At 43.4% G+C, this 18334-nt stretch overlaps 1 protein-coding gene across 5 annotated transcripts in view; it reads right to left on the bottom strand.

The window, feature by feature from the left end:
• Window positions 1–18334, bottom strand: part of LOC117541982 (neuron navigator 1-like) — a 95424-nt gene that overhangs the window by 5370 nt on the left and 71720 nt on the right. The window contains exons 9-26 of one of the 5 annotated variants that reach the window (XM_034209378.1): window positions 16049–16352; window positions 10044–10827; window positions 9403–9924; window positions 8687–8728; window positions 8120–8250; window positions 7823–8002; window positions 7651–7730; window positions 7445–7468; window positions 7164–7241; window positions 5937–6020; window positions 4244–4352; window positions 3985–4106; window positions 2738–2922; window positions 2480–2642; window positions 2190–2367; window positions 2002–2090; window positions 1804–1902; window positions 1515–1686 (exon numbers count right to left, since the gene is read on the bottom strand). In XM_034209378.1, the coding sequence (XP_034065269.1) occupies window positions 1515–1686; window positions 1804–1902; window positions 2002–2090; window positions 2190–2367; window positions 2480–2642; window positions 2738–2922; window positions 3985–4106; window positions 4244–4352; window positions 5937–6020; window positions 7164–7241; window positions 7445–7468; window positions 7651–7730; window positions 7823–8002; window positions 8120–8250; window positions 8687–8728; window positions 9403–9924; window positions 10044–10827; window positions 16049–16352 (3346 nt within the window). The remainder of the gene's footprint in view (window positions 1–1514; window positions 1687–1803; window positions 1903–2001; window positions 2091–2189; window positions 2368–2479; window positions 2643–2737; window positions 2923–3984; window positions 4107–4243; window positions 4353–5936; window positions 6021–7163; window positions 7242–7444; window positions 7469–7650; window positions 7731–7822; window positions 8003–8119; window positions 8251–8686; window positions 8729–9402; window positions 9925–10043; window positions 10828–16048; window positions 16353–18334) is intronic. The other 4 variants (XM_034209379.1, XM_034209381.1, XM_034209380.1 and 1 more) reach the window with 4 other exon arrangements.

Here is an 18334-nt window from a genome sequence, read left to right as displayed (position 1 = left end):
CTGTTGTCATCTTAGACAAGTGGATGTAATCAAATAAGTATGTGAACATAACCAATAACCTACCATAGCCAATAACAAATGAATGTAACTTATTGTATTTATGTTGTTCATTCATATCTTATTTTACCTTAACATTTATTTATTTATGCATTTGTTTGTATCTCTCCAGTTTTAAAGGATATTTTTGGTTACTGTCCTATAGTATACATTGGAATGATTTAAAACCTGTTTATCCCAATAATTATAAAGGAGTGCCTTGGAAATATGTGTTTACATAAATTGTGACCAAACCGTTTGAACTTAGACTAAAGTTAACTATCTAAACACTCAGAGTCCTTTACCTCACTGAGCTGTAGTAGCCTATCAGCCTCTCAGTCTGACTGGAGAGGACTCTCCCTCCACATTATTGTAGAAACATCTTCTTCTTATATCCGTTAGAGCAGCTAGCACCAGATTCTAATAACAACAGCGCTGGAACCGGTGCACCCTCCCTCTCTCCCTCTCTCCCTCGCATTTTGGCTGTGAGCTGCGGGTGCCAGATAAGCCAACATCCCCCATTTTCATCACTTACAGCGCCCATCGTACAGGGCAAATGAAACGTGTAACCGGGGTGAAAAGGGTGTTACAATTACTTAATTGTGAATATCGTTACATCAAGGCCGAAAATTAGGATGAGCACCAACGGTCAAAAATGTTTTTTTCCCTCCCAGAGATGCCAGCGCAGCGCCTCCACAGATCTGGCGCCCTTGGCGAACATCTATTACGCCAGTGCTACGGGCCGGCCCTGAGTTCATATCATAGGTTCATATGCAACTCGCAAATATATGTATCTCTCTCTCTCTCTCTCTCTTTTCTCTCTCCTCTCTTCTCTCTTTTCTCTTTTCCCTTCTCTCTCTTCTCTCTCTCTCTCTCTCTCAATGTTGGTACGCAAATGCGCCTTTTTTCAAATGACACGGTGCTCTTTTGTTGGCGCAGGTGCGCATGCGCACCTGCGCACCAGTTATGTGCAGCCCTGATTATGTGCACTTTCATATTAAAACCATAATGTCTGTTTTTGAATTGCCTACATCTAGACAGACTTGTTTGTATCACTATTTTTTAAATAGGCTTTCCCCCCCATTGTATCACTGTTTAGTCACCTGAATGTGAAACATTTCATAAAATACATATCACAGGACATCACAATGGTTAGCAGGAGCTGTTTATAAAACCTAACTTATTGTTGCACTCATAGGAACTCTTACAATCAACAGAGTATGTTTTGACCACAATGTCCATTTTTGATTATTGTTTGTCCGAACATTCTTAACCATGCATGCTTTCAAATACATTTATAGGAAATAAAGACCCAATATGCCAAAAGAAGAAATGTGTGCAAAAAACAGCTCTCTCTCGCACTATCAAAACTGACTTTTCAACACCAGTCGCTGCTTTGAATGTCGGAGATCAATTCAAAGTAAAACACAATTAAGGGCAGAAAGGGTTTCCACTATCAGCCGGAGACAATCACTTACCTTTCAAAGAGACAAGAATTTGAGCTGAACCATTGCTGAGACAACGATAAGGTGAGGCCTGAGGCTTGTCCCCTCCCATCAACCTCTGCACTCCCTGGGTCAGCTGGTACATGTGCAGCGAATCACAGGACAGACCCAGGCTAGAAGTGGGGTCCACTTGAGTTAGGTAGTCCTGGCAACAAAAAACAAACAAAGAAAAGAAGTAAGAAATTATTTCTAAAATCACAACAACTCTATTTGTTAGAACCATTCATGTTGAAACAGTGAGAGAGGACAAGCATTCACTTACCTTGAAGGTTTTAACTATAAGGGAGTCGAGACAGGACCAGTCAGTCCTCGCATTGACCGGCACTGAGCCCAGGTAGAAGTTCTGCTGCTGCTTACTGTCCTGCAGAGGCAGAGAGAGGGAAAGAGTGAAGCCTCCATGCTGTTCGATATAAAGCTGCGGTTAATATTGTATATAATGTAAGAAAATAATTCAGTTTACCTCTGCTTGATCTCTTATGCAAACAAGCACTCGTGCACACACCTCATCCCGCAGTGAGGACACGCTTAATGTGTCGACTGGAGAAACATCTGAAAGAGTGAGGTGAAAAAGTGATGAAAGGAGTATAAAAATACAACTTTTTAAAAGTTGTGCGTGAGCTGAAGTAGGTTGTAATTTGTGTCTCTTACCTGGATCTTTACAATCATTCAGACTGAGGCTGAAGGACTTGGTGAGGGACATGCTCATTGGCTGCCTCAGCGAGGGCCCCAGGAGAGAGGCCAGGCCTGAAGGCTGCGAGGTGGAGGAAGTGGGACCAGAGCCTGTCTTTAAATGATCATTCTCCGCCTTTAGGTTTTCCACCGTTGACTAGGACGTCAGAAGGCCAAAACATGAATTTCAAGTTGTATAAACACAAAAATTAAACTATCATTTATATGGAAAACACTTAATATAACATGCACATAGAGCCTTTACAAACCTGCATGTTGTTCATGGCTTCCCGGAGCTGCTCCAGTTGATGGGCAGAGCTCAAGGCCTCCAGTCGGATGTCTGTCAGTTCTCTCTCTTTCCCCCAGAGTTCTGAGCGTAGATCTGACACCGCCGCCTCCTCATTGTCTCCTTCGTCTGTAGTCTCCATGATCCTGAAGGGGACACGATGCATTCATCAGGGTCAGACACACATGAAGCTAAACTGTCTAACTCACTATTGAGCTATGAGTAACGTTTGTGTACTTACACACACGAGGTGGAAGAGATTGAGGTTTTGAGTGATGAGTGCTCAATTTCTTCTTGTTCTCCCCCCTCATGGAGCATCTTTGGAGAGTTCGGAGCCGAGGAGTCGGGAGTGGCGATTTCCTCAATGTCTGAGTATGTTTTGGCGCCTTTCTTAATGCTGAAGGCCTTGTTGAAGGAGCTCCTCAGCTACACACGTGGAGATAAGCAGGGACAACATTTGACTAATATTCAGTTAATTAGTGCAACTTACTAAGAGGTAAACAAATATATAGATGTTTGTTAATCACACATGGTAAACATTAAAGCAATGTTGTCATCTTGGGAAACACTTATTTACTTTCTTACTCTGAAGGAGATGAGTGCATTGCGTTTATTAAATATGTAGCTGAAGCAAAAGGCAATTAGCTTAGCTTAGCATAATTCCAGGAAGCAGGAGGAAACAGCTAGCCTGCACAAAAAAAATGTCCAGCAGAATCACATCTAAATTTTTTCATTTTGATTTCTGATTAAACAAATGTGTGGTCAGGTGATTCTGTTACCTTTTGACTTAGCCAAGCTAGCTGTTTCCCCCTGCTTGTAGTCTTTATGCTAAGCTAAGCTAACTGACTTCATATTTAAAGGACAGACAAGACAGTGGTATATCAACTATTTGGAAGTAAACAAATAAATGTAATGCTCAAAATGAGAAAATATAAATTTCACTTAGTTCTGCAGTCAGGTTATATTAGGTGTATGTTTTTGTCGATTTAGCACCCAGCTTTGGGGTCAGTAGGGTTATGGTTGTAAAAAATATGAATAAAAGACAAAATACACAATAAATCATGGTGTAAACAAAGACATACATATATTGACGATGGCAATTAATACATTTAATGATTAAACCAAAGCTCTTTTTATGGAACGTCATGTCTGCTGATTGCCACTTTAACTGAATTACAGCCGCCCATTCATATTCACACAACACGCAGCCAATCAGTTGTTTAGGCAGTCAATGAGCAGAGATGGAGGGCTATGGAGGATTGTGTTTCAATTTTAGATGGTGCATAATGCTTTATGAGAGGAAAGAGGTTTTATAGCGACACAATGACTGCACTCACCTCAAGGACCTACAACAGAAAATAACATGACACAGGAGAAGCTGGTCACACTTACTACTATGTCATTATCACTACGGAGAATGAACTGAGCATCGACAAACACAAGGCTGTGAGAGTAAACCACTGCCTTATTTGCAGCGTGCGTTCTTACCCAGCTCTTTTTCTTCTTCTTTTTTGCTTCTTGATCCTTGAAGCTGCCCACGCTCGACATACTGGTCAGGCTGTTGAGACTGGAGAGGCTCTCACATGAGTTTTGACGTTGAATCCGCATTTCTGGTAAGCAAGAAAACTTAACATTAAAAGAGCCAAATGTGCAGAGACCATGGACTGTATATATATAAGACAGAGACAAAGTCAGGTGTCCATAAAGACAGAAGAAAAGAGAAAGATCAATTGTTTCATCTTCAAACCTGTCATATTATCTGCTGTGTTTAAGGCTCCATGAATGACAGCCTGGGCTTCATCGTTCCTGTCTTTCAGAGCCTCGATGGTCTCCCTCAGATCCGACAGCTCTGAGTCCTACACAAACAAATGTAATCAATGTCAATGATTGTGACTTTGAGAAGGATGGAGCCATGCATGCATCTGTTTGCAAAACCCAGCATTACCACTTTTCTTTTGAATAAAGCAGAATAGATTTTTGCTTTTCATTTTGAAAAATGTGTAGTTTTTTCTCTTCACTGCACTGTATTTTAAATAGACCTGAGGATGTACTTATTATCCTTAAGAAATGAATCCAGTAATCTAAATAGCTCTTTTACATAGGTTTGAAATGTTATTGCAGTCTGGCAATGGCAATGTAGCATTTCCCCACACAATGTATTTGTATAATAACAAGTGTGATACACATTCATTTTGTTTTTGATTTAAACATATGAATGGATTATTTTAAGAAGAAAACTGATCCTATATTTTGAGGAGGATTCATGTTTTTGGATGTTTCTGTTATCAGGGTTCATACACTTTTTCACCAATGATTTTCCATGACCTTTATCTAATTTTCCATGACCAAAAAAAGTACTCTCTCAGCGGTACCACTGAAAATGGTTTATTTTAACATGGAACAGGAAAATAAGGTCTGCACATGAAACATGTTGTGCCTATCTAAAACAAATCAAATAGTAGGCTTACTAGCTTCTACACGCTAAAGCAACTAAAATCTCTCACCAGCAAAATACCTCGTCAGTTAAATGCCATTTTACGTTTCATTACTATACGATACAGTATTTATTATCATTATAGTATTACTATTTCGGCGATTAGATAAAAGATAAATTATATTTGATGCAACTTTGGTTACATTTCCATGACTTTTCCAAAACTTTGGGAAAAATATTGTTTTCCATAACTTTTCCAGGGCCTGGAATTAGCATTTTGAATTTCCATGACTTTTCCAGGTTTTTAATGACTGTCAGAACCCTGTGTTATGCGCTAAAACTCAAACCCACAGTATGAGCTCATACACCTGGTCGGCTAGATCCCTGTCACAATGTGAACAGTTCAAAAGGACAAAGAGCCCAGAACAACAGAGCCTCTCTGTGCTGCTAATGTGTGCTATAGTCGATCCCACTCCACCCTAAATAGAGGCGCCCGGCCCATCTCCTCAAGGTTAAAGAGCCTGTGCTCCAGGCTGAGCTGCTCAGGTCAGTGCACAGCTGGCACAAACAACAAAGACTTGTTCTGGAATGGTCTAGACTGGTCTTTCAGTGGGAGCAGCAAGGCATGAAACCCTGAGAGAGACTCCTCACATTTATGCACACACTGAACACTGCCTCGGGCGCTAATCAATTTATTCATTGCAAAACAGATACAAAGGGTGCAGGAATGTGATGTTTGGTGTGAGTGCATGTGCTAGCTGTTTGCTCTTATCATTTAGCCTAAAGGGAAGGTTGTTTTTCATTGATCCTCTGTCCTCCTTTCACACTAAGTCAGCCTGTGGGACTGCAGCCTGGGCCTCTAACCCACATTCAGATCCTCTCCGCGGGCTGTGATCAAAGTCATCTCGCTCCATGTTAGCCCCACGCTGCTGAGTGTTCATGAGACGGGCACAGGGGTGGAATGCAGCTGGAATTCAGGTTTATGTTAAAGTGTGGATGACGTTACCTTCTGTTCCTGGGTTATTGACAGACTCTGCAGCCGGGTTGTCATCGTATGCAAACTTTGCTCAAAGGCGGCCACAAGATTTGCCTGTTTGGGAAACAGGAAAGGCAAAAATTATAATTTGATGTTTTCACCAAATGTTTAATGAAGTCGTTTTCTATAATAGGTATTGTTTTTCATTTAAATTACACATTTTTGAAAGCATCATTACATTAATAAATGGATAAAGTATAGGAAGACTAAAATAGAAATTGACAGATTCAATAGATTTCCTCTGCCCTTTATCCCACTTATATGAGGTGCTGAATGACTGAACAGGATGTCTCCCGTGGAACATTTTCCTCCTCCCTAATCTCTCTCTGACACACACACACACACACACACACACACACACACACACACACACACACACACACACACACACACACACACACACACACACACACACACACACACACACACACACACACACACACACACACACACACACACACACACACACACACACACACACACACACACAAAAGAGGAAAGGAAAATGACTTTTTTTCTGTCCTTTATAGAGTGTATTAAAACAGTAAAATATGCATACAGCCGAGTCATTAATCCAGAACATAATCATAGTGAGATCTGAGCATCTGCTTTGCCTATTCAATGGCCTCGCATAATGAGGTCAAACTGCACAGCCACACACACACACACACACACACACACACACACACACACACACACACACACACACACACACACACTTGATTGATGTGTGCTGCATGAAGCAGTGCATAATGGCTGCGCTGTATTGCTGCACTTGGACCAATGAAAATGCTGACAGGGTGGTCGTAAAGAAACAACCTTGTCGAGTGGAGAAAAGGGGCAAGGCACCCTGTGTGCCCTGTGTGTGTGTGTGTGTGTGTGTGTGTGTGTGTGTGTGTGTGTGTGTGTGTGTGTGTGTGTGTGTGTGTGTGTGTGTGTGTGTGTGTGTGTGTGTGTGTGTGTGTGTGTGTGTGTGTGTAATGGTATAAGTGGGTTCTGAAGGAGGTTAGCATTATCCAGGCCCCCATGGATTAAAAAAAGGTTTCCAAAAGAAATATAATTTCCTAAAGATATTAAGTTACATTTTTACATCTTTTAGATGAAAACTAGGGACCAATACAAAGGGAAACAGTTCTTCGGGTGATGAATGCATGTGAAAACTGCCATTGTTTGATAAAGTTGACCAACATTACGTACGTTTGCTGACAGCTGTGTGGTCAGGTTAGACACTTTCTCTTGCGACGATTCCAGCTCCCTCCTCAGTTTACGGATTTGCTGTGAGGAAAAAACGGGCAAGTTAAATTATCAAGAAAAAAAAGGTTACTGACGCTTACTGTGGCTGACATTACTCAAGTGACATGAGTGGATGTTGTTTATGAGATTAAGGACAGACTTGTTCTCCAACAGACAACAGAGATGAGAGTGATGGATGAGGAGGAGAGAGAAGAAGAAGAAAGATCTGGAGAGAACACGCTTACCTCTCCCTGAATCCTTTCCTCAGCCTTCGAAAGCAGTGGGAATAAAAATATGTTAGATTAGACAAAAGGAGAGGAGAAGAGAAGAGAGAAGAAGAGGGCGTCTTTAAAGTGTGAAACGAGAGGAAATCATCACTGTACACAAGCATCCACAACATATACAAACACATAAATACACCTCAAACATATCACATACTGGGGTTAGCTACCTGATTCTGCATGCTGCCCACACTCACCGAGGAGTAGCATGATGAGGCGTTTGATGCCAGTGAGAGTACAGACCCATGAACTAAAAAAGAACAAAACAATTAACCAGTTGGAAACTAAGTAGCACAATAATATTGAACATAAACAGACTTCAAAATAATTCAGTGGGCTCACCCTCGTCTGACTCCTTGTCTCTGAAGGATCCGGAGCGAACCATTCCCATGCTGCGGGGGCGTTCAGCGAGCGACATGGTGCTGCCGAGTGGAGAGGCTCCACACAGCTCCAGAGAGGCATCGTGTGTGGGGATGCTGTTGGAGCGGGTCATCCTCGGAGGTCCGCCAACAGGGCTGGGTACTAGTGAGAGAGCAGAGGGGCGAAGGGAAGACAGTTAGCAATGTTAAACATGTAATAGATTACTAGTGTAATGCTATTTTAGTTGGTAAATGTGTCAGAGCATATGATTAGACTCACCCATACTGGTCTTGGAGGTGCGGGGCAGGGAGGTGGGTGAGGACAGAAGTGGAAGAGTGAGCGAGTCGGCCATACCGAGAATAGTATGAGAGTGTCTCCTCTCTCCTTTCTCCTTCCCTTCCTCCTCAACGCTGAAAGTGCACAGATAAAGAGGAAAGTCAGTGTCCCTCCTAGTCAATAAATACACTTAATTTAAGATCTCGTCTTGTACTGGAATTTGGCACATCATGTTAAAAGCTTAGATCCATGTATGAATACGTAGGAGTTAAAGTTATTGTTCATATATCTATTTATTACATTTGATATACTGCCTTCATATGCTTGAGTCAGTAACAGTATGTATACATTTGTGGAAAGACAATGTCTTTCCACAGAAATATCATTTTGAAAGGTTTGAAGATTCTTTTTTTAAAGTGACAGGAATGATGAGGATTAACACAATCTGTCATTAACTGAGGATCCATTGTTTCTCTTTCTGTGTGCAATTAAGAAACTGTGTCAAAATTGCTTCAAACTATCAGTTCATGACAGTGCGGTGTATAAGAGTTTGTGTGTGTGTCCTCTTACCTTAAACTTTTCTTTGGCAGTGTGTTTCTGTCTCTTTGAGAACTGTGGAGATTAAACAATGACATGATTTAACGACTGCTACAGGGAGTTATTAAACTCTCAAAAACAGGCAGCAGGCACAAAGACGCTCCGCACAACTGGCAGACAGCTGGTGTCAGCCCGTAATTATGACTTAAGTCATTGGGGCCTGTACAACACTGATAATAGCCCTGTAGTAATAATAGCCGACAAACCCCTTAGAGTGTGCACGTGTGTGTGTGTGTGTGTGTGTGTGTGTGTGTGTGTGTGTGTGTGTGTGTGTGTGTGTGTGTGTGTGTGTGTGTGTGTTTGTGTTTGCCTTAACTTGTTGTGTACGTTCATAATGTAAATATGATTTTAATCCTTCTAATTAAACCGTAATCTATCTTTTGGCCAATATTTATCATCTCATGATGAGTGATGATGCCAAACGAATAGCCTTTCCACGTGCCCACTGAATGAGGGGGGGGAATGTGCATGATTGTTGCATAAATTACAATTAATAAGATATCAAAGAGCTGCGCTGATCACTGCTGCCTCCCTGAACAGTTAATAATGTGGGTGCAGTTCCTCAGCTGACCAGTAGGTGGAAGTACATAGCAGCATTACAAAAAGGAACAACAAAACATCTGCTTTGCATGTACAGTTAGTATATAGTCAAAGTAATGTGTTTGAGGGTGCAGACTATTGAAACTCACCTGTCCGTGAGACACAATGAGACTTTACTTCCAGAGCTCCAGCTGGCCGGAGGGCCTCTGTCTTCATGTCTATCTTTGTGCCGGGACTCTAATGTGGTGTAGCCCCTCACCAAACTCTCCCTCTCCCCCTTCTTCTCCCTTCCCTGGCGCTCTGGGGCTAGACTCATCTGGAGCGGCAGTGACTCCATGCTGCGATGCAGCCCAGACAGACGAGGGTAGAGCAGCGGGGAGGTGCTCCCTCCGCCCCCTTGAACCCCGAGAGAGGAGACCTGCCGGGGCCCCAACCCAGTCCCTGAGCCTGAGAAGCAGGCCGAAGAGTTCACATTGAGTAAAGGCGCAGGGCTGGGGGTCAGGCAGGGGCCCGTGGAGCTGCCTCCTGAGCTGGCCAGGTCCTGGAGCTTAGAGTACGGAGGGATCTTGGGTGGAAGGGAGTCTTGGATTCCCATCTCGAGACTGTTTGAGTTCAGCTTGTCAAGTTGGGCCATTGATGGAGGCTTTGCCAGGCTGCGAATCCCAGATAATCTAAAGACAAAAACAGACAATGTAAAGCATTGCACATCCATAAGTGAAATTGTGTTGAATAATACTCATATATTTCACCACATACTGTGTATTCTGTGTTAATACATGACAAGCTTTACCTGTGTGTGTTGGGTGAGGGCAGATCCAGGCCCTTCCCACTGCTGGGAGGTCTCAGGCCCTGTAGCTTCCCTTCGTTCTCTGAGGGGGTCTGAGTAAGGCTACCCTTCAGAGACCCGCCTCCACACTCAGAGTCAGACACTACAGCTTTGGCTTTGGCCCTTTCTTTCTCTTTCTCTCTGTCTGTCTGATTGACAGGACCGTGACTATGGATCCCACGACCACCTGCCTTACTCAACCCTGAACCAATCCCCGAGGCGGGCTCTTTGAGCCGGGAGCCATGGGGCGGTTTGGTCAGCGACGAGCTGGTGTCCATGGTGGTGCTCATCGGGCGAGCTGAGCTGGGCCGAGTCAGAGTCAGGGTGCTTGTCTTTGCTGGACGAGGCAGAGAGCGGTACTGGAGAGACGTCCTGGCATTTGCAGACAGAAAACCACTATGGTCGTTGTTTGAAACATCTAGGCTCGTCTTACGTCCTCCACCACCACCACCCCCGACCGCCACTGGTTTGACAGGAATACCCGACGTTTTGGGAATCTTCCCCACAGTTGCAGAGGCACACATACTAGTATTGTTTGTGCCATTATTAGTTGCTGTGGCAGGCTTCTTGAAGCCAAAGCTTCCACCAGTTGAGGGCCGGAGGAGGCCGGATGGAGGTTTACGTTGCTCACCAGCACCGCTGTCATTTTGTTGCTCTTTACCGGCATCAGAAGAGGAGCGCTGAAGGCCAGAGGTCTTCACTGCCAACCGAGACTTATCCATTGGCTTCCCATCTGACTTTACGGTACCTAAAGAGGTAGAGAAGGAAAAAACATTAGAAAAGTTTAAAACCAGAGCAGACTCTGTTGGTGAGTGAGACTAACCAAGCCATATTAGGAAGTGATATCTTATCTACCCACCTACAGGGTCTGACTGTCCCAGATAAAAACACATCCCTGTCCGAGCAGACAGACAGTGAGTAGGCAGGACTTTCAGGCAGTTTCACCATCACACACTGTTATCATGTGGTTACTCCTCTTTTCCATCCTGATGAACTAAAACTGTTTTCTCTGGCTCTCCAGTAAGTGCACGTCTGTGTGTCACAGCTGCAGAGGGCCGAGATTATCATGAGCAGCATGGCTGTGGAAAACTGATGTTCACATTCATGAAGCGTGTCTGCGGGCACAAAAGTGCATGAAACACCCAGTATAACTGAGTTTCTCCACTCTTGAGATGTCTTTTGGGGAAAAGGGCGGAGTGCGTGATAACTTTGTGGAAAGGAGGTTGAAGGAAAATAATGTGGTTTTGTTCCCATCTGTGCATTTCCCAGTTGGCTAACTTACTGGACTTGTTTGGAAGTTATTATGAGAAAAAAAAATATTAGACAGATGTGCGCTGTATGCACCGCCCACCCAACTGCGAGCCTTCACTACCCACGCTCTTAATTTGTATCTAATGGGAGTTGTTATGAGAGGTTTATATACAAGGCATTAACAGAGTCAAAGAACTGCTGTTGAATGGGACCCACCAGCGTGCTTCCTTGGGACATCTGGAGTCACTTAAGGGTATTGAAAAAGCCCGCAAAATATACACGCAAAGGGCCAGACATATATACCACACACACTCAGCTCTGTGATTGGATCTTATAGGAATGTAACACTGACCACACTGCACTTGGAGTTCTTTTGTAGATGTGAAAATTGAATTTACATGTCAAGTAATAAACTCAATCCCTCGTATAACCGCAACATTGCACGTTCCAAGAACATTAGCTGCTGAAACACACACTGCCAAAAGGGCAATGAGAAGCTAGCACACAAAGTGACAGAATCCAGGCGTAGAAATTAAGTTTGACATAAATGAAGCCTGATTTACTGACACTGGCTGTGGAGATGGAGAAGCTCGCAGATTGACACAGTCAGCATGGTGTTAAGATGACACCATGATTCACCACACGTCTCAACGCAAGGGGCCTGCATGTCTGAGGAGATAGACAACTGAAGACAGATAGAGAAATCCTTTGCGTAACATTTCTAACACTGCTGTCTGGCTAATTTATATTCACCTTTCTAAGTCTTCTTCTATTTAAGGCCACTGTGGTAGAAGGGAGAGCAGTATGAAATGATGTTCCGGTACACACAAACACTCATATTCCTGTAAATGATTCACAGCAGTTTCCCAGGGAGAGCATTAGCTCTAGACTCCACATTATCTTCCATCAACACCATAAACATGTGTGTACTTGTATTTGTGGTTGTTAAGATACAGTTTATTTGTGTCTATGTAAGAGGTATGTAAACATTTATTGGATAGCTGAATGTACCTACAGGTGTCAGTGCGAGAGCATGTGAAAGATACTTGATGCATCAGCACTGACAGCTCTACATAAAATAAACCAAACTAATGCAAATACGACTTTAAAGTAAACCATATGGTTAGTAGGGGTGTTGAAAATAATCGTTTCTACGATGCATTGAGATGCGGACGTGGACGATTCGGTCTCGATGCAGTGACGGAAGATAATCGGTTATAGCGTAGTAACGTTGCTTCCTGATTTTCCGGCCGCGGCTTTACTATAACGTTTTTTTTTTCTGTCACTTTAATATCAAATTGGTCGGTGACGCAGAGATCAGGGAACAGACGTGACAGCGGTACAGTAACACCAAACACGGAGCAGTCTGCTTTATCCACTAACACAAGAACACCAGTCCAGAACCAACAGCAGAAGGACCCGCTCTGAATCACTCCGTGTCGCTGCGGCACAGGGATTTATGTTTTTTTTTTTTTAAATAATCGCGTTACAATCATGTCAGGTTTTTGGTGGATTTAATTAAGTCTTGGATTGCAAAGTATGAATGTCCTCTAGCAATTTTCAGACGATATATACGTGTGTAAAGTTTGTGAAGGCAGGAGGAAAAAAGCTTCCGCGATCACCGTCTCCTCTGTTCCTCCAAACCCCGCCCCCTCCCTGAAAATAATGAGTGACAGGCTGATAGTACGGAGCCCTGGAGGATTCATAGAGAGAAAAATAAATAAAACGTGGCCACGTTTTACTTTCTCGTGCGCACGCTTTAGTAACTCGTGCGCACGAGTTACTAAAGCGTGCGCACGAGTTACTAAAGCGTGCGCACGAGTTAATAAAGCGTGCGCACGAGTTACTAAAGCGTGCGCACGAGTTAATAAAGCATGGCCTCGTTTTGTGTGTGTGTGTGTGTGTGTGTGTGTGTGTGTGTATGGGGGGGGGGCATTTGTTTATGATAGTATCGTTCGTTCCGGTGCACATCGAGATTAAGATTAAACACATTTCTTTCACTTGGGAATACACTTAACTATGGGGAACCAGATTTGTTTAAAGTACTGTTCGTGGTAATTTGAAAACAAATGCCGGTGGTGTCGGATACACACGAACACGCACACAGAGCGGAGCTGAGCACACACACACACATCATGCGCCCCGGTGACAGGACATCTCCTTCATAAAGCGAGGGGGAATACTCTGGTAGTTCGATGTGTGTATAGGTGTGTGTGGTTAAACGTAGCAGCCTCGATCTCTATTCAGCGGTTCTAATGAAGGGAAACGCAGTGAAGTAAACAGTAAAAGGCACAGCTCTTTGAAGCTGGTGCTGCTCTTCTCAGATTCTGCTGAGTTACACGTTACTGCCTCCAGTGCCCTGTACGACGAAGCCAGTTCAACAGACCCTGGACCTGAATATGTTCGATTTACCCGGCTTAACTGACCCTAACAAACGCGATGTCGATAAGCGGTCCTACGAAGCTGGTTATCAACTCAGTAAATCAACCAGGGTTTCTCTGTCCGGCTGAGAGCGCGCTCAGGTGAAAGGGACGGGGTTAGCAACATTTGACCAATCACAAACATGGAGACGCGTGCTGACAGCGCAGCGTCATACTTCATGAATGAATAGTGTAAATAGCCAATCCTGCTTCGTAGTACAGGCCACTGGTGCCGCTGAGATTTCATAAAGTGAAGGAGGTTTTCCTTCTATAAAACAGCTGTGGGCAGCAGATACTGTGAGTCACGGACAGGAATCCCTCAATTTAAATAAAACGAGGCCACGCTTTATTAACTCGTGCGCACGAGTTACTAAAGCGTGCGCACGAGAAAGTAAAACGTGGCCACGTTTTATTTATTTTTCTCTCTATGAACCCTCCAGGGCTCCGTATGATAGTGACCCGATAGAAACTTTATTATTCACTTAATCACTGAGATATAATGAAGCTAACTTAATCTCATACATTCATGGGATTTATGTAACAGTAAAACAGAGAATGTAAGTGTGCACCCACATGCAGTATTTTTGTTGTTATATGCTGTTGTAAATACTCCTGTTGTCTGCTGTGTTCAGACTCAAGTCCTGTTTGTGATGCCACATTCAGGACATTCAGTGTCCTTTTTTAACAGAAGACCGTTGCTAGAAGCTGCAGCTAGACTGCAGAAGCATTATTTTTTTGTTTTTGAGGATGGAACAACTTCACACACAGATATAGGGAGGCTAGACCTATACAATTCATTTATTTTGGTTTATAAATGAATGTCAAGACATTTATGTTATTGATTTCTGAAGCACTTTCTAAATAATAAAAAGAGAGTTCATATGTATGAAAAATAAGCCATGTGCAGTAATATAGAAAATTGAGGATGCAACGCATTGGTATGAATCGTGATGCATCGGGATGCATCGGGATATCGAATTGAATCGAATCGTTGACAGGATAATCGTAATAGAATCGAGAGACCAGTGAAGATGCACAGCCCTAATGGTTAGTACTGTATATAGTGCAAACAATGTACTATGGAATTAGTATACAGTAAGTGTTTATCTATCCCTATAAATGTAGTGTCTTCTTTTCACACTCTGTCTCCTACAATGTGGCAGAAATGCAGACACACACATATTTACACAGAATCCAGCAAAACCTCAGCAATAAACTGATCTCCAGCATGAGCTGTAGAGACTGTCTCCAACTATCTAAGAATGTCTGCTGCTCCTCCACACTGATCAACCTGTGAGTGTGCTTTCACTTGTTTTCATCATCTGATTAATTAGTCTGAAACTCTGTGGCAGAAAGAATGAATAGCCTTGGTGGCAGATTCAAACTGTTTGCATTAATAACAATAACAGGCGGGCACACAGATCACAGGTTGGTTCAACACACTTGTTTGGCATATCTGTCAGTTCAACAGCTGGCAGTGCAAACACAGGACAGTCCCACAGAGAGAGGGCCGTTTACACAGACACAATATATCTAGACTGGCACAACTCATATCCTGTTGTTGTCTATTATGTGTGTACATGTGTATGTATGTGTGTGTGTGTGTGTGTGTGTGTGTGTGTGTGTGTGTGTGTGTGTGTGTGTGTGTGTGTGTGTGTGTGTTAACGTAAACAGCACCCAGATGGTGTGCTTAAAAAGCAGCTGCACAATCGGCACTATTGTGCTCTTTGTGCGGGTGATTGAGAGTGTGTGTTAAGTGCGATGGGTGACACTCTTTAAGGCTGGCACAATCTCAAATGGGTCTGCACTTACACACACAGAAGCCTGTTATGAACACACACACTGTCTCTGGTCCAGTTGTTTTGGGTACAAGGCCTTTATTTAAGCGCTATAAATTCACTCTGTCCGGTACAAAAATAAAGGAAAGGCTGGACCAATAGGACGAAAAAAACACACTGATGGTCAGTGTGTGCAGTGTGAGTGTGTGTGTGTGTGTGTGGTGAGTTCGCAGGAAGGGGGTGGGTGGTGATGGGCGTTTGATACATGGCACCACTTTCTAAAGGCCTGGAGGGTGGGCTGCAGCTGTGGATGAATGTGTGGGACAAAGACAGAGAGTGTGTCTGTGCGGGGGTGTGAGACTGCCAGAGTAAGGGGAATATTAAAAGACAGCCAATGTGTCAGTGTGCTCAAGTTATGAAACTATACCTATAGGTCCTTCTGCCTTTAGCTATTGTCTCAGCGCGCTATATATATTACACCTCACTGTGTCAGTGTGTGCATGTGTGTTTCTCCTCTCACCTGCCACTTTCAGCCCGCTCTGAGAGGTGTGTGTGATCGGCGAGGTGACTCCCACAGGTGGGTTTCTTCCTTTCTTCAACATATTTCCGTGACCCAGGGTGTGAGGTTTCTTCAGTTCGCCCTTCCCTCCTTCCAGCCCCTCTCCCGGTGTCCGTGTCTTTTTCCATTTATTGGCTGATTCAGATTTGAGACTTCCAGTATCGTAGACGCTGCTGCCGTGGCTCTTGTGGCCGGGTTTGGTATCGTCAGCGTCCCAGGACAAACCACTCTCCACCAGTGATCTCTTCTCTGTATCTGTACGCATCTTGAATGACAAATACAGACCGATGCTTAGAGACACTGTGACAAGAAAATGTTATATTATAACATTATATATAGTAGTGAGTCTGACTTCTGTACACAGAGAACAAAGAGCCATTATTGTGTTGTATATCTCTTCTATTCAGGAACAGTATATTACAGGTAAGCAATAAAAAATGTTGTGTGCCACTGGTAAGAATATAATAAAACAATATCCATTTTTAAGTGTAGTACTCCAAACCCCACCTCTATAGTAAACGTTTTTTAGTAACTAAAACATCTGGCTTCTCTTGGATGTTTCTGAGTCATTCTCTGACACAATCAATGTTAGTTTAGGAGACTGGAAAGAATGAGCCAATGGAACAACTCATTGGAAAATGTATGCAAAACATTGTGTATTTATTGAAGTCCTAACTTAATGTAAGCAGTTTCGCATCATCTTGATGCTTTCTAAGCAGAAATGCATGTCCAACCGAGTGAACAAAGAAACTCTTTTGTGTGGACATTATTGAGTCAGGGTCTTCTGTGTGTGTAAGTTGTGAATACATCTGAAATGAACGACAAAGGATTTAAGAGAGTAAAAACTAATTTTGGGAAGCATTCAGTCTTGAAATCAGTTTAGATTTGTAAAAAAATACAAAACACACAATCCCTGTTTAAGTATGTGAGGCTTGATAGGAGGGACGGATATGACTACAGAGGTAGATTATTTTCCCCCCTATAGGAGACTGACAGTTGAACAATGCCTCATGAGGTGTGTGTGCGTGTTCAGGCCCTTGCACCCAGCCGTTCTCATGAGGACTCATATGCTGAATTCCTTTTTTATTAAAACCAATAGACCCCATGGGCAGGTTCACATCACTTGAGGAACAGAGTTGAGTAAGGGTGTGTGTGTGTCAGTGTGTGTGTGTGTGTGTGTGTGTGTGTGTGTGTGTGTGTGTGTGTGTGTGTGTGTGTGTGTGTGTGTGTGTGTATGTGTGTGTGTGTGTGTGTGTGTCTGTCTGTCTGTCTGACCAGACCTTGTTGATAAAACACTGTCATTTCCTCACACACATTCCCTGATTATTGAAACAGGCAGGGACGAGATAGACATCTGTCCAGCCGTGGAATAACATGATAATAATATAAACTTATAGGCAGATAGGCGCACACACACAAAAGAGGTACTGGGAAAACAAGGTATGTTAACTTGATTACTTGATCCACCTACATGTGCAAAATGAGGAAATCTCGGCTTTTGAACCACCTACACACACACACATCTCTGGCTTTCACTCTCTCCGTCAAACCTTTCTTCTTAGAGCCCCTGTCTTTCACCACCCCCCCGCATATCCTTTTTTGAGCGCATTATGCAATATGTGGGAGAGATGAGGAATGTATGTAAAGCCAGAGCTGCCTTTGAGGGAATTAAAATCAACAGGAGCAAAAAGGGAAAAGGTGGCGTGATAAAGAGGAGGAAATGTAGACAAAAGAATGACTTCCGGACACAAAGCTGAAGAGAAACCGACAAAGAAAAAGCCGTGAGCTGAGAATGACGAGAGAGCATTGAGCCATGTGTATTAGACAATGTGGGGTGCATGATGAGGTGATGCTTGGTTGCCATGGTAATGATGCCATAGGGGGGGGGTTATGGTTGCTATGACTACTGCAACCAGGCGTGGAGGGAGGCAACCCGGTTCTTGCGGCTCGCTGGCCCGGATGCAGGACTGCAGATGGCCCTGTGTGTGTGTGTGTGTGTGTGTGTGTGTGTGTGTGTGTGTGTGTGTGTGTGTGTGTGTGTGTGTGTGTGTGTGTGTGTGTGTGTGTCTGTGTGTGTCTGTGTGTGTGCAGATGGTCGTTCTAGACCTGTCCTTCAAAATACAGGAGGAGAGAAATACCAGCAAGCTCAGCATCCCTGTACTTCAGTTGCCATGGTTACACTGATTCCCTCTGGCTTATTACTCTATCCATTTCCCTCCATTTCTGGTTGTCTCTCTTTCTCTTATA

The sequence above is a fragment of the Gymnodraco acuticeps genome, unplaced genomic scaffold (assembly GCF_902827175.1).
Source record: "Gymnodraco acuticeps unplaced genomic scaffold, fGymAcu1.1, whole genome shotgun sequence".
NCBI lineage: Eukaryota > Metazoa > Chordata > Actinopteri > Perciformes > Bathydraconidae > Gymnodraco > Gymnodraco acuticeps.
The sequence above is the reverse complement of the archived record's forward strand: the minus strand, read 5'-3'. Positions and strand labels throughout refer to the sequence as shown.